At 30.5% G+C, this 17,856-nt stretch overlaps 1 protein-coding gene across 1 annotated transcript in view; it reads left to right on the top strand.

Moving 5' to 3' along the window:
• The window catches only part of LOC105364541 (dipeptidase 1), a 77,371-nt gene extending 65,353 nt beyond the window's left edge, over positions 1–12,018 (top strand). Inside the window, exons 6-8 of the mRNA XM_011502485.1 lie at positions 5,000–5,084; positions 5,224–5,299; positions 11,750–12,018. Coding sequence (XP_011500787.1) covers positions 5,000–5,084; positions 5,224–5,299; positions 11,750–11,984 — 396 coding nt within the window. The 3' untranslated portion in view covers positions 11,985–12,018. The remainder of the gene's footprint in view (positions 1–4,999; positions 5,085–5,223; positions 5,300–11,749) is intronic.
• The last annotated feature ends 5,838 nt before the right edge of the window (positions 12,019–17,856 follow it).

Genomic DNA, 17,856 nt, shown 5'->3' with positions numbered 1-17,856 from the left:
GGGAGAGAGAGAGAGAGAGAGAGAGAGAGAGAGAGAGAGAGAGAGAGAGAGAGAGAGCGAAGTAGACGGATGGACTTAAATGATGACGACGAAATGGTCTTGAGTAGACTGTAAGACCTGTTTTACTCGATACACGAGACATTATGAACATTATTCAGGATTTATTTGGTAATCGCCGATATATTGTCATATAATTTATTACAATTTTTAGCGTAAATTATGTTTTTCTTATTCTCTATTGTTTCTATTTACTCTTTATAACGATACATTAAAGTGCATAAATTAATATTATTACATTTTATATAGAATAATACATATAACATTTTTTTTTTTTTTTTGGTTTTTGTTTTGTTTTTTATTTGTTTTTTTTTTGTTTTGTTTTTTGTTTTTTGTTTTTGTTTTTAATAAAATCTTAGACATTATCTGTAGATTATATTTTTGAAAATATCATATTAATATTTTCTACTTTTATGCAGTTTATATTATATTAATTTTTAAATATATTTTAAGTTCTTTTAAATATAATTTCGTACAATTATGTCAGAAACAAGTGAGATAGAAATAACAAAATTTTAATTTCCTCAAAACTGCATTGATTGATTTAATATCCTAAAAGTCAGAAGCACAATCCATCCACGTATCTGGATTGTACGTGGATACTGAATTATTGTATAAATGTTACAATGAAATTTTCTTTATCCAATGACATATGCAATTAGTTTAAACTATCTAGCGAATATGATGTGAAATTAAAAAATCTATTAAATATATTATTTCCTGTTAATTCACTATAGACTATTTTAAAGTAATGCAATTAATATTTGTATGACTCGGCTGTAATAAAAGACTAATATTTCTCTGGTAGAATAATTAACATTATTAGCCTACGATAAATTAAAATTTTTCCATAAACAGTGAAATGATTGAACGGTAATGAAAAATGACATTTTTAAGGAATAATTGAATGGATAGTTTGAAAAATTTTATCGCTTTAATTATAAAGTTAAAAATAGATTTATCTCTTTATGATAAGAATGGAAACATTTAGATGAGAGGGATTAATTTGATTTCGGAAATTTTTGCAAAAAGCTTGAACTTAAGTTTTTAGTTTAGATTCTATCATATCGCGGTCTCATTATTCAAATTATCCGGTAAATCAATATTATAAGCGTTAACAGTTAATAAAGATAATTGTTAAAAAATTTTTATAATGCCATACTACACTCACATTGTACTCTTACATATCATCTGAGCGTTCACCAAAACTTGACGATAGTAGATAAAAATACGACGCTTCGCAAATTCCTAAATAACAAAAACTTATATCCTCTTCGTATATACGTAAACAAGTGGTAGAATGTAATTAATGATCGACCTTCTTGCGTTTCCATGCGCTTGTATTGTCTTAAAAGCAACGCGAACGGGCAAAGCAATCACGAAATCGGAAATACGAGCCATAACAGACAGGACAGTATTTTGTTACATTACATGGCCCCTCTCACCCGCCAAGCTCCCACTCATTTCCTCCGTCCTCTGCCCTTTGCGAGTATATTTGTGATTCCTTCGCCTACAATTTGTCCCTCCCGGCTCCTTTTCTTCTCCCTTTTTTTTTTTTTTTTTCTTTCGCTGCAATTCATGCACACGCTTACGCTCTCTCGCGTGTTCGCGGAAGCACGTAACGGCTCTCTTATGAGCGGCGTCCTAGGTCGGGCAAATTTTAATTTTAAATTTTTACCCCGGCGAGGCTGAAGGCGACGGATAAGCACCGCTGCCTCTGCTCTCCGTGTGTGCGTGCGCGTCTGAAGCGCCAGCGGCTTAGATTGCGCGGTAAATTCGTCAGACGTGCAAATTGTCGCGATATGCGTCCGAGGGGCTGAACGTCTGTGCGCGTACACGCGGCTCAAAGGGATGCGGCCCTGCATTTCATATGGATAAAAAACAAAAAGAAAAGAGAAAAAAAAAAAAGCAAAAAGAAAAAAAAAACAAATAAATAATAAAAAATACGCGGACTCATTATTGCGGGGCCGAATGATGTTACGTTAAAATTGATTTGATTTTTAGGGTGAAAGATATATTGTACAAACATTCCTTCTCCAGTTTCTCATAAAATATAAATTCGCTCGATAATTCCTTTTCATCATTCTTCTTTATCTTATTGTCTTCTTTTTACTCCACGAAGCATTGTATTTCTTACATTACTTTCACAATAATCTCGGACAGTTTTTATCTTCTTTATTTTCATTTATTATGTCAAGATTATTCCATCAGCGGATAATAAGAAACTATTTTCGTATATAAACGTTTGGAAGAAAGATATTTAAAGTACCTGCACCGAGAGTAATATAAAGTATATAAATTCATAAACTACCGAGGCAATGTGGCGACAGACTTGTTATTAACTTACATTGATCCATTTTATATTATTTGTATTTTATTATTATTTTAATTGATATTTACAACGATAGAATGAAATTTATACAATAGTCCGATTCAAATTTCAATAAATTTATGTCCTAATATTATGATTAATTTTGAAAAAAATGTATTTTAAACGCGCATGAATATTCTTATAAATATTTTTATTTTTTTAACATTTCGCTTATGTGATAATTAATTAAGAGCTCATTAGATACGATGTATTATTACGTGATTTTATAAAATTTTTTTTTACCTATTGACGCTCAAAAATCAAGTGAATAAATCAAGAGAGGAGAGCCATCGATTTAATGAACGGTAAGTCTTAACGACTCTAAACAAAAACAAAAAAATCATCAAAGTACTTTGATCGAAATGAACTTAAATTTAATCTTTTTTTTTTTTTTTTTTTTTTTTTTTTTTTTTTTTTTTTTTTTTTTTTATAAAACATTTTACTACGCTGTTTTAAGACTTACAATAACATACGTTACATCGATCGTATAAAATGTTCGTTATCAGATTACAAAAAAAAAAAAAAAAAAAAATTCGGTATATCCGAAGACTGACGTCAAAAGTTAAATTGCGTCATTAATCACGTATATTGTAAGTATAATTCAAAGTACTGGGAGAGTATCTGCATGATTTAAATGCTCATATTGGATGAGTTTTAATGAATAAATCGTGCTTCTATTCTCATCCTAAATCGCAATGGTTGATGAGCGTTTTAATTCCCCGTATGCCAGATAAATAATTAACCTTTTGAACCGAATGAGAATCGCTTTATATTAATTTACAATGCCATATGATACGATAGCTGCACGCGTATGGTTTATTATTTTGATTATTTAGTCGTTCTCAACATACGAATAATTTAAATATTTCTAGCATATAGTTACAAATAATTGTAATACTTTGTTACTCTGAAATTAATAACTTATTTTATGATTCCGAATGTATAAAGAATATAGAATTATGAGCATAATATTTGTAAAAAAAAAAAAAAAAAGTAGATATTCTGATATATTAATGTAAAAATTGAAAAGTAAGGAAGAAACGGCAACAGAAAAAACAAGTTCAATTAAAACGCGTTAATTATCCATTACCTGAAAATATTGTAACATAAACGTAAACCTCAACATTTTCCTTCATATCAAAATCATTATATTACTATTATTATGATTATTGTTGTTATTATTATTATTATTATTATTATTTAAGTTATAACTGAAATTGCATTATTTCACGCGATCACATTTATTGGCTGACAAAATATATATTTTACTACTGATTCAGCGTACCGCTCTCTTTTACGTGCCTTATCTTACATCAAATTTTTTCTTCTAAGTGAAAGAGTTGGAGCGTGAAACAGATTATAATAATGTATACAAAAATATGAGCGAGTAAAAGAACTATTCCTTTAGTTAAAAAAAATTATGAATAAATATTAGTAAAGTGAATAAGTGAAATATTTTATATAAATTAATAGTTGAGTATTACTAATATTTTTGCTTATAATATAAAATACGATATCCAAATAATATATACTACAACGACGTAATTGTGTTGGTTTTAGAAAACCTACGATATGTATATGTATTATTCAAAGTTATATATTACTTGATATTCTCAAAAAAATGATTTATTTAATTTTCTTGTGTTTCATATTGCAAATTTTTTTTTCAAATAATATCAATTACTTTGTCGTTCAAAATATTTCGTTAATTAACATACCCAAAAATCAAACACATTTCAATCTTTATATTATTCATCGCCTATATCAAATATTATGAGAATATTATTTTGCTAATAAAATCAGGAACTATCGCTGATAATTAATTAATTATTTTTAATAAACATTTTTAATATATCCATTCTAGTCGGATAGATATGTACGCTGACTATGTTTGTCATTAATTTAATTAAAATGACAAATTAATTAAATTATATATATAATTTAATATATATATATATATATATATATATATATATATATATACGTATAAATAATGTAATATAAATAATATAAATAATTATGTATAGACAATAAATAATATAAAATAACTGTGTTATCATTGTAGAAAAAAGTTAATTACACTGAGAATCTATTGTCTATGTCCTTTTCGACATTACACGAATGGATTATTAAAATTAAATTTAACTAATGTTACACGATAATTCTCAACATTATAAATAAATAAATTTATAAATTTTTTTCTCATCTCAGATATAATCATGCATATTAAGAATGTAAAACGTAACTTCAAAATTACACATTTTATAAATTCTTAAGAACTTAAGACTCGCGCTGATAGTCATTAAAAATCAGGCATCTTTCAGCATCAATCAGGTAGATTATTTATTGTCATTTTATCTCGTATGTATTATATCGTCGTAGGCGACTATAAAGTTTTACTATTGAGAGCAACGAATAATAACGGTGAAGTGAAAAATAAGGGGAAAAAAAAATGTATTATAAGATAAAAGGAAAACGAGGGGACGGCAAAGGCAGTTAGTTGTCTATGTAAAAGATAATCATGGAATCACCGCTTCTGATCTCAGTCGCTTTGATTACTCGTTTTCGCAGACGCTGAATGGCGGCCTCGTGATGGTTAGTTTTGACAGCGCTCATCTCAGTTGTGGAGATAAGGCATCAATGCACGACGTCATAGGTAAGCTCGCCCTATACACAACCTCTCTCGCTCTTGTTCTTGGTGAGAATTTGAAAGGCGCTTGTGCCTCGACTTTGTCAAAGGCACGATATATGGAATTGGATAAGGATACGAGGCCTTGTTCCGCTCTATTTTTCAGCGCACATCAACCACATAAGGAGGGTCGCCGGGGTTGATCATGTTGGTCTTGGAGCCGGCTACGATGGAATATCAAGGTACCCTTTTCTTTCGCCTTATTTACGCGAGCATTTTATTGCTGATACTTGGGGGGAGGGGGAGGGGGGTGGAGGAGGGGAGGTGGGGAGGTGGGGAGGGGGGTACGAAAGTGGGCGGAATGTGGTTGGAAGGAAACTCGCTTGTTCATCGCGTTCCGTAGCAAGAGTCCTTGCAACTATCGCTCCCTTGTTTTCCCTCGCGTACTATTGATACTCGGCAATATTTTTAAAAGCCGCTGCTAAGACTTACATTTTATGTATAATCCGTAAAGGCTTTGCCGCAACGATCTACCGTTGCGCAAAATTTCTGCCCATTATTTCAAATGCATTTATTTTCAATGTACTCGTTGGATTCTCTTCGAGTTTTAGCGAAGATCCGATATATTTTATACGATGGTATTGATTTTTGTGCCTTATTATTCGTTATTACAGAAGAACACTTGTTCTACATAATGATATTTAATTACCACCGATTATTATTATGATGATATTATATAATAAAGTATGAGTAAATATGTATGTTTCGACTCGAACAAAATCGTAATTACCTAATTGGTTATAAAATATCTAAATAGTAATAACTAAAATTCTAATTAATATAATATATAATATTAAGATTTATATCGTTTAAAGTTATCCTTGATTAGTCCTATGAAATAAAATTGAATAAAAAAAGATAATGGCAAGAAAAGATGACGGACGAATACGTTTAAATGAATATTCACACAATTTATCATTTTAGTAAAGCTATGAACTCTTAAAACTAAGCAAATATAAGTATGTAAAATTGAAGCTTATTTATGTATGAAATAAAATTGAATAAAAAAAGATAATGGCAAGAAAAGATGAATATATAAATATATTTTAATGAATAATTAATTTTTAATTTAATTTAATAAATACTATTATGAGTGATATTAATTTTATAATTACATCTTACTACACTAATATCGCTTTTAAGCATACTTAAATTAAACTGCTTGTGCTATTTAATTATTTTAATATGAACAGATTACTTTTTACTTTCGTGGCAATATGACCGTAAATTGTTTATTTTACTTTGATTCATTCCAACGATATAGTAATAATTAGCATTATAATTTTTAAACAAACTTGAGGCAATTTAATGTTAATTTTATAATAGTTATGATTAATTTGCATTGAATGTTGAGTAGAGAATAATATAGGTGATATCATTTACATTGTTAGAAAATATTCGAATTTCTATATATATTCAATGAATTTATAAGAGAATTTATTTTCTGATTATCAATGAATTAGTAATGATTTCGGAATAAAACAGTGATATAATACGTTTATTAAATTATTCATATATATGCTTAATATCTTATAACATTTTAATCAAGTAGATTAATTGGAAGCTTTATCGTATTGTAAATTTTCTCTTCCAATGTTCAAAGTTTAATAAAAATTTTATGACGAATATAGAAAGATTTTGTTAAGTTTGCTTAGATTTTTCGAATTCTTTGTATTGCTTGTAAAAAAGTATTATGTGCATAAATAGTGCAATACATTGTTATTGATGGATTCATTCAATATACGCTTGTCCAATTTTATAAATTACAAAAAAAAAAAAAACAAAAAACCATTCAAATATTTCATAGAAATGAATGAGACGAATGTCATTGAAATTGAAAAAAATATCTAGTTCGAGTATATGATAACGTAGACGGTAAATAATAATTTCACGTTCTTAATTAGAATTATTTAAAAGATATTCTTCGTTTAAAATCACTATACGTTCTTATATTATATATAAAAGAATATGTGACGTAGATCCATTTTGCAATAATACGAATAAACAAAGCATACTTCTGTAATTAAAAAAATGTAATAAATCAATCAACTTGTAATAAAAATAAATAGGCACGAATGAAATTATTCAGCTATCTTATCGTATATTACTTATAGTTTATTGTTATTTAATCATAATAAAATAATAAGACTATAAGATTATTGTAAATCAATGGTAATAAATGTCTGTTGCGAATTATTAAGTTTTCAATATAGAACTTACAATTTCATGATATTTCTATTGCTCTTTATAATTGAATTTAATATTGAATTTTCTATTTCATAAACTTTGATTATAAAAATATAAATAAAATGCAGATCATTGATAATCGTTTTAGAACTTATAAGGTATTTTTCAAAATTAAACTTGATATGAAGTTAATTAGAAACACCAAATCTTACATGTTTTGAAAAAGAAGAGAAGAAAAAAAAAAATCAAAGTATATGGGCCTTTGTAAAATAATTATTTATTTCACACAATTGTTCAGCCACATATGGCATTGTTTTATTAAACTTCGATCTAGTTCTATAATTTAACAATAATATATAAATTGTTCAAACACTTTATTCATAATAAAATAAATAAAAGTCTTATGGAGCCACTAAAAACTAAAAATTATCGATCCAAAGATGAGGGAAAGCATAAGAATTGTGGGCAAACGAAATAAAAATCGAAGCGAACAAAGGCTAATAAAAAATGCCCTCACGACTCTCTAGGAATCAACGGCTCTCGATTTATCACGTACTGTTTATAACAAGTCGTAACCTTATCCTTTCAGAATCTTGTAGAAATTCTTTGCGAATCTCGTTCGACACTCACCGATTGTCAAACAACAGCCACGACAGGACACACACAAACACACGCGCACGCACGCACACGCACACACGCACACACACACACAAGCACACACACACACACACACACGCACACGAAGTCACTCTCGCGAACTCTCTGCAATCCCACCGCTGTTCCACCCGTCAGTGGTCTTCGTCGTTGTCGTTTCCAGGAGCCTTTAACGTCGCCGGAATTGAGTAGAGACCGCCGATGCCGCGAAAATAAATCGATAATAATTCAGACTAGACATACAGAGGAGAAAAGACGAGTGTCGCGTAATAGCGCCGTGGAAAAAAAAAAAAAAACCTAAAATCTTGTTAAGTGAGGAGCAGAGAGGGCGAATTATTAAAGTTACTTTTACATTTCATGTCGAAGCTTCGTTCCATCTATTTCTTACTTAAACTTAAATTCTTCGATATAGTCTTCGATGATTATAAGCAGAATATATATATATATATATAGAATACACTTTTATTGTATCGATGGAATTATATTTATTTATGAAAACTGGTTCGCGCAAAGTAAATATTATTAATTAAATTACTAAAAAATGTGCATAGAACTTTATAAATTTTTATGCAACTCATTAAAAATAACAGACGCATATTTTCAATTAATGTTTTTGACATTGTATTAACTTTTTGCAAATTCATAACTATTTTTAAAGTATAAACATTCGTGCGTAAAATGTCAATGAAAAGTTGACATGTAAAATATATATTTACCAATTACGAATTGTGCAGCAAAGTGATCTCAATATATGCAATTAGCATACTTTTAAATGTCGATTTCATTCTATAAAATTTAACGTACGATACGATAATACCAAAGTTCGGGCTATTTTTTTTTAGAAATTATTATTTATAAATTGAACGTAAGTAAGTGCATTATATTTATATGTATTTTAATCTACATTCGCGGGAAAATCTTACTGGGGAAAATCTTGAAGGTGAAAATCTTAAAAATACTTTTTAATTCAAACGAGAAAGGAAAGTACCATATAATAGAACAATTATTAGTTCCAAAAAGTGTATCGACCCATACATTATAAAGTATAGCGAATTGAAATCAAAATTTTACTTCTTTTACACAGAATTGCGACGTAATGTAATATAATAAAGTTAAGAAACATATGTAATACCCGAGGAGCAGCAGCAAGCATTTCCATGTTAGCCTGCAGTGATTTTCCGACGATATAAAATTCCACCTATGCAAAAGCTATAAAATATGTACCGATATGTATTCAAAGCTTGGCAATGTATTTCTTTGCAATATTCACAAAACGATGTAGATTTATAAATACTTTGAATGGATAGTACTTTTTAAACGTCTGATATATTAGACGAAAGAAAAATATTTACGGTTATTGAGAATCATAATGCATTGATGGCATGAAATACCATTATTAAACTGATGATAATGAGCAACAAAAACTTGCCAATTATTATTCGATTTATATATTTCCATTCGTGTAACATAATTGAAGAGGTAAAGTTCTTTCGCAAAGACGCGAAATATCTAATGCTACTTTACACAATACAAGGCCATTCAAGTTGCACGTAAAGCATATTGATAGATTGTAAAATTCTAAAATTGAAAGGAGTAATTTGGAGATAAGAATAATGACGTTTTCATATGGTCGTTCAATCAATAAATTTAAATGCACTTAAAGTTTTCGTAAGGCGTTATGGTAGCAAAATTATAGCCGGTCATTGAATTCAGAAGCTTTCTTTATACGTCGATTTTATACATTTTTGTGATTTGACAAAAATTTATTCAACAGCACAATTTAGACTTTATACTCTGAAATATTTCGAAAGAATTAGTATATTAAAAAATATAAAGCAAAAAACAAAAAAAAAAAAACAAAAAAAAAAAAACAAAAAAATTGAAAAACAAAAAACAATTTATATAATTAAGGGAATATTATTATTATTGCACTTGTATAGCTTTTCGCAGCATATTTCGATTATTTTGCTTCAGATATTCGATAAAATAAAATAAATTTACAAAATGCGTATAATAATGTATATCTGAAATTGCGAAAGATTAGAAAAATCAATAAAGTGTTATGAGCAACAAATGCACATTAAATTACATGAAATTATATGCCTTAATTGCGTGAAAAATGAAAATTACTTATTTATAATATTTGCTAATTATGAACTATTGAATATGATGGATATTGGAATCGATAATTGAAAGAATATCGATAATATTGAATCATCAGTTTTTCAAATCATAAACTCTCCCAATCGTTTCCTTCGTTTTAATATTCACGAAATTCTTATATAACGTACTTATCTTATCCACCCTTTGCTCTAAATAAAAATCTACATCAGCGTCTCACTTCCCCATCTTCTCTCGCCTACACGTTTTACAATTTAAAGGCGACGCAACGGCGTCAATTTACAAGTCGCGGAGGCATCTAAATTCCTTCCCCTCCTCCATTCCATCGAAAGACGAATCGCCGGGGACATAAATAACTGATCGTATATCACCCCCTGACCTCGTAGGGTTGCAACCATATTTAACCTTTACTCTCATACATACACACACACACACACACACACACACATATATATATATATATACATATTCTTATTTATATTCCGTCGGTTTTAAATACCGTGGAAAGTACGTGACTGCTGACTCGTCAATGCATTATGAATTTATCATAAATTATAAATCATGCCACTTGTTATTAACGTGTCTCGTTGGTTAAATACTTCGATTTCCTATTAATTACATTAAAGTACGTTAGTTTATAAATTTTATTTTCTGAAACTTGTATGTGGATGGGTTAGTGCTGTTTAATTCAAACTATGATGAGCTTCGTCTCGTGTAAAAGATTCAAACACCTATTAATGCGAAGATATCATGATAAGCTTGACGAGCTTATGAATGAAACAAAATGAATATGTACCAAATGGCTTCCGAAATAATTAGGAAATTAAATGTTAATATAATGGCGTACGCTCAACGATCTTCTAACGCTAACAGTAATGATACAAAGTGTTTACGCTCAAACACCTTACCTTACATCAATTTTCACGCTAATGATTGAAAATTCTTCTAAAATGTTTAAGTCAATAGGAATATTTTCTATTTTTTGTTTTATTTAATAAGGATATATGTTATGTGATGAAAATTGATTGCATTTTAGAGACGTCGGTGTACGTCTAAAAGTATGTTAAATAATTGACAAGACGACAAAGAGTCTCAGCAATGCACATACATGCGCTTGGATGCATGGATAGGCTCTTCGAGGAGAAAAATCCCAGTTGTACCGGGACGTGCCGTTAAATCCGTTTCGGTATTTCATTTCAACAATACCACGTGGCATATATTACCTTCAAAACTCCACACTAAGGGCATTGCAGTTTTGCAAACACATCCCCGATCCCACACCAACCCCCGATCAAAGTATTAAATCTATCTTATAACAGATTATTAAAACATTGCCAGTATATCTAATCATGATAAAACCGGTCGCTTGAAACATCTACAGTGAAGTTCATAGAAAGTAGCGGCAAAGCTAAAATCCGAATCCGTACAAAGATTAACCGCGTCCGGACAGACAAATCCCTCGACTCCCAGGAGTAAAAGTCGCTCGAGCCGTCGCTCGTCCAAATGATAATTGCCATGGGACGCTTAGCATGTACGGTGCGCGCGCTTTCTTCCCTCGGAGTGAGCCTCCACCCCCCCCCGCCCCCCCCCCCCCCCCCCCCCGCCACCACCACCACCCCCACCACCACACTAATTTAGCCAGCTAATTAATCTTGGCGACTGACCCGCAGTCCGCCAACGGAGCTTCCTGACGTCTCGGGCTACCCGTTGCTGTTGGCCGAGCTGACACGGGACCGTAGGTGGCCGACCTCGGACATCAAGAAGCTCGTCGGCGGCAATCTCCTGCGCGTCCTCAAGGAGGTGGAAAAGCACGCGGCGAGCCTCTCGAATCAGTCGCCCGCCGAGGAGTGGATACCCCGGGAGCTCATCGAGGACACGGCTTACTGCAGGTACCTTGGTGTCTGAAGCGGCTTGCCCGCCCAGCCTTCCTTACCTCGCTTCCTCGACGGCGCCGAGTCTCTCGTACTTTTATGTTCCGGAGAGGAGCTGCGCCGCAATGCCGAGTCTGCACTGTGACCGACGCCTTTCGCCTTTTTCTTTTTTCTTTCTTTTTTTTGTTGTTGTTGTTGATGTTTTTGTTTTAAATTGTTTTTATTTTTTATTGTTCTTGTGATTCATTTCACATTTGTGCGCTGCCGAGGGCAATCGAGTTGTCGATTGAGCTCGATCGACTCCCTTAAACATCATCCGACGAATTCAATTCCACAATGTCTGGGCCAAAGTTATTATCTTATGACGGTATTTTTCAGATTGTCGAACTATTGAAGATTTATACGATTCACCAAGCCCAACCCGACCTTCTTTCGTCTATTGCGTGTATAATAAATATAATATAATAAACTGACGGTAAAATAAACTGTCCAGCGTATTTTAATGGCATTCAAATTATATGTTAAATTCCGTTTCAAGAGGCGCCCGCGCGTTTACTCGATATCGTGCAAAAATTCAGTGACGCTATTGTCGGATTGATTTTTACCATCGATTCTTGGTTAACCGCAGAAATATCATATTTGCAAATCTGCTTCAAAAGCTCGTTATAAAGCGCGTACGTTGTCAGATCACTTGTTGCGTTGATTCATCGTGTAAACGGAGAAGTAGAAGCCCATCGTTGTAATTGGTCTCTTTAATAGAGCTTCGACTCCGTTGATTAGAGAGAAAGGACAAACAATTTAAGAATCCACTAAATAATGCATCCACGTAAATTTATTTCACCCAACATTCCTTCTTTCTTGTTCTTTGATTGTCCCTTCGATGATTTAGACGACAGCATAATAATAATAATGATAATAATAATGATAATAATGATGATAATAAAATTTAATTACTGAAAAATTTCATTTTACGGACAAGCATTCGTCCCCTTGATCGACCTTGATTAAATAAAAACATCCTCCCAATTAAGAGGTCATTACCACTTGCTAAAATATATTTGTAACAGTAATAATATCTTATTATATGGAGAATAAAAAGTGTCTGGTGAATGAACTGAGCGGAGCTGCAAACTCGATTAACGAGAGGGGAGATTTCATTTTGCTTATCTGTTTGTAATATGTCACCCTCGGATGCACAACTGACGGATCACTAAAATTTATACTTGAGAAATATTAAGATATTCGGTTGTGAACTAAATGTAACGCTAAATTAAAATTATTTTAACAAAATAATATTGACTGTAAGAAAGAATCGTTAAATGTGAAATTTCCGAGGGTATATTGATCTTCATTGATAGATGGGAAATTAAATTCTGTAAAGATAAAATAAAAGGCCTCGGGAAGAATTTGTGCATTTAGTCGACGAAGCTACGTGAAACGTGAAACCTCTTCCCCTCGAGCTAATTCAGCAAACGTCCGCTGCTCTCGTTACGATTATTATAATAATTATTATTTTAATTCATCGACGGCCAATTTCTATTAGCTGATATTGTTCGCACGTCTCGCATGTTTATAACCAACTGTAAAAAGTTTCAGAAAAAAAAAAAAAAAAAAAAAAAAAAAAAAAAAGATGAGAAAAGAAAAGTAAACAAAGACACACTGTATACCGTTATTCAAATAAGAATAATAAAAGTCTAACGTTAAACGATTACGCTGACCATTAAGTGCATCGTATTCCATTGACGGTTGGGTGAAATTTTCAAATTTAAAGAGAGAACTCGGTAGGACGTACATTGTTATGAGAAGAACTTTTATAATTATTCTCGATATTATTGGGCGACTTTTCAGGTTTCATTTTTTCAAAAATTTCTTTACAATCCATTTTCTTTACTCTCGATTTCAATTAAAATATAAACCACCTTATTAGTAATTTGGTAAAAAAAAAATTAATAAGAAAACTGCGGGTTCTTAATAGCTGTTATATTGCTACTTGAAATTTGAAAATGAAGTTATGAAAATTATTAAAAAGACTTTTTGAAAAGGTGGTGAACGATTTAATTGCACAAATGAGGTAGCGACAATGATACAACAACATATAATTAAATACGTGAAAATTTTCTAGCTTATTATCAATAATGTATAAAAATAATTATATAATTATTGATATTTGTGCGTGCGCGTGTGCGCGCGATGATCGAAGTTGCTTCGCTATTTAACTAGGCTAATGTATTTTAAACTTTATTGATTTTCTACAAGAATGCCAAAAAATTTTTGTAAAATAAAATCACGTATTTAATTCAATTCAATAAGCTTTATTATTTTTGTGCAAATATTTTGAAAAAATGAAAACCAGCCTTTTATAAATATTAAGAATCGATTTTATCCATTTTTTATATTATACCAACATTATTGTAAATGAACATATACGTTTTTGATGCAAAAATGATTAATTATTTGATTCAATGAAGCACCTAAGTACGAGTGCTGCTCGTTAGCACAATAATTTTGTGGTAAATTGTATTATTTGTAAATTGTATTGTACAATAATTTTCTATTATTAAAAAATGTATTAAATACATGCATAGGTGATATTGATGAATTTCAATATCACAAGAGATTTCAATAATTGTTATTTGAAAATATTATAATAAAATATTAAAGTTTTCAAATATTATTGTCTAATTTTATTCTTATTAATAACAAGCCCAATTTACAAAAAAAGAAGTTTTTAAAATAATTAACCAATCGTATTATTGTTGAAATTTAATAGAAAAATTTTAACTAGGCTAGTCTACTGTATCCTTATATGCTTTTTTTCATCAATTTTCTTTTATTTATACATTTAAATATATGTATATGTATATATATATATATATATATATATATATATATATATATATATATAAATAATTGTAATATGATGAACTTCCAACGATTTTATAAATTCAATTTTTATCGAAATTAAAACAATTTTAAAAGCTTTCTTATATATTTATTCAACAATTATTTTATTATTAAATTATAATATATATATATATATATATATATGATGGTAAGAATAATAATGGTTTTTGAATTATAAAACAATTACATTTTGCCTCATTGTATTCTGGTAGAAATATTATGTTACAGGTCTCGATTAAACTTAATAACTTATTGTGACATTTATTATTATTAATTTACCAACAATTACTTTACACTGCTGAAATAAATTAATTGTATTTTCATGTAAATAAAATAGCAGTGCTGTAAATCGAAATGACTATTGACAATTTCTTTTATTACCTCCCTTAATTCCACGAATAATTAAGCAAAAATATTTATATGCATACTTCACTACTTTTTCGTTTATTTTTCTGTTTTTTCTTTCAAACGAGACTATCGTGGTCTAATAACAATAACAAGTTGAATAAGAGTACAATTTCTTTATACATTGGTGAACTTATTTATTATCCTTATCGTTTCAATAATTAAAGCTTACAATAATACAGCATTTTCAATAAATATCAGGCGAAGCTTAAATTTTAAAAATACCATCAAGTGTGTAGTATTCATTATCAAAATAATGATAATTAGCCTTTGAAACGAAGTCTTATGCTTTTTATATTTTCGAAATACTGAAATAAATTTTTATTCTAATATGTACTTTATTTGTCTCGGCTTACGTCGTTAAATTCACTAAAATTAAAGTCTAAATTACATTATGTAATTTATAAATTTGTACCACATCTTATTTTAATTGTAGAAGGTATGCTTGAAAAATTAATTTAATTTGAAAATTTAATTTCATAGAATTTCTCGTACGAACGTAATATTCACGTAATAATTCGAAAAGAAACTTATTTCCACGATTGAAAAGTTGATTTAATAAATACATTTTATAAAAAAAAAAGAAAAAAAAGTGAACTACTTACAATAATAATCAAAGTAAAGGAATAAAAATAAAAGAGTATTGTATTTGAAAAGATCGCGCGAAGAAGGAAAGTTCACTGGGTTGTCGCTCTCAAAACTTAAGCGGACGATCATTTATCATCTGAAAGTTTTGCAGTACAGAACGGAACTTGGTTTCATCTCAAAAGAAAATTCATTTTTCCCTGGGCAAACAATCTGGAACAAGCGTAAACATTAAACCCAATCGGGCAGCTTTTGTCTGAAATGAGGCGATCCCAGATGCGAATGCCTGGAAATAAAAAGATGCGATATAATCGTCCTCCTCGCAGAAGATGGTGTCACAAGTGATAGAAAGTAAAGTTAACTGATATGCGAAGTTGAAAGCTGTGTGCCTTAGTCGTAAGTAAGGATATGGAAAGTATTTTTTGCAGACATTGTATAAACGGATTTTTCTTCAAACCTGCGACCGTTGTTATACCCTTTACTTTTTTTCTTTTTGAATTATTATGACATTCTAACCGAAATGCAAACTTCGAATATAGTGTTATTAAGATAATCGACATAATTTATTAAACGATTTATATTTATAACATACTAAAACTATAGACTTCTTTTTATTTATTTATTTATTTATTTATTTATGTTATATATAGAATGTTAGATTTTTCATATAATTTGACACACTTAAATTATATGTAAAACGTTTAAAAGCTTAAAAAAAAAAAAAAAAAAAAAAAGAAAGAAAAAAGAAAAAAGGAAGAAACAAAGTAAGGAAAACAATATTATTGAATACAGTGATATCAATGTTTTATGAAACTTATAATCGATTAGTAATGAGTAGCGAATCCATGATTAATATGATGGTATAGAGAAATATTTTTATCATAATATTATAAGCAATGTTAATTAGCACCTTAAATAGCTTCGAGTAAAATCATCGACACAAAAATTTTAATTCTCTACATAAAAAAAAAAAAAAAAGCGGGTCCCCCCCCCCCCCCCCCGCCCCCCAAATCGACGATTTTAACGATGATTGTAAAATTATCTTTTCAAGATAACTGGTAGAACTTTTGGGGAGAAAATCCGTGCATTATGCAGTTTATGCGACTCTACGTAATTCGTGTGATTGTAATGTAACAACAGGACGGAATTAAATATTCGCGTGGGTGTGAGTGCCCAACTAATTATCACCGCGTAAATTCAGCGACATAAACAGCATCCCCTAACGTCCTCATATTTATATAATTTATTTTCACTTTCAAAATTAATATTTGCTGCCTCTAGACAAAGCTGCCGAGCACTAAGTAATTTTTCTCATTCAAGCGTATGTAGTATGCTCATTACATATTCAAAAGTCATATACCAGCGCGTAAATACCTTGGCAGCTCAAAGCTTTGAAAAGTACAGCCGTAATAGAATGCAACTCGTTCGAAATTCCGATTTTCAAGATTTATCAGACGACTCGCGTGTCGGGGTGCCGACCTTCTACACTTCTCCGACTCGAGCTCAGGATATTTAATTATGTAGTAGGAAGAACGAATCGTTTTACGATCAACAGAAAGAATACAAGCCCAAGGAGATCAAAGGGACGTCGCTGTGGAGACAAAATCATCAGCTCGCTTGTTGGGAAACAACTCTTTGTGTCTCGTCTCGTTCTACCCGCGCTCCTCTCTCTCTCTCTCTCACTATACCGTAAGGTCATATTACAGGAGTAATTACTCACCAGTGGTGCGAAATATAACACATTGCTTTTTGGCGATACTGGCATTGGAAGCCTTTGAAGAAATTTCTTTTCTTCAACACTGATACCACCATGCCTTATGTACAATTAACCTACAATATTTTAGTAATTATGGCTTAATATTGACGGGAACGTCGCTTATGCGTGTACATTAAGGAATGGCAATGTTTAATTTCATATCTATTATCGGTTTAATGATTTAACTGCTCGCTCATTATTGTAATTAATTTTCTAAATTTTGTACCATACCGCACACTTTACTATTCATTTCTAA

This window comes from Ceratosolen solmsi, unplaced genomic scaffold (assembly GCF_000503995.2).
Source record: "Ceratosolen solmsi marchali unplaced genomic scaffold, CerSol_1.0 scaffold10, whole genome shotgun sequence".
In the NCBI taxonomy this organism is placed as follows: domain Eukaryota; kingdom Metazoa; phylum Arthropoda; class Insecta; order Hymenoptera; family Agaonidae; genus Ceratosolen; species Ceratosolen solmsi.
The sequence above is the reverse complement of the archived record's forward strand: the minus strand, read 5'-3'. Positions and strand labels throughout refer to the sequence as shown.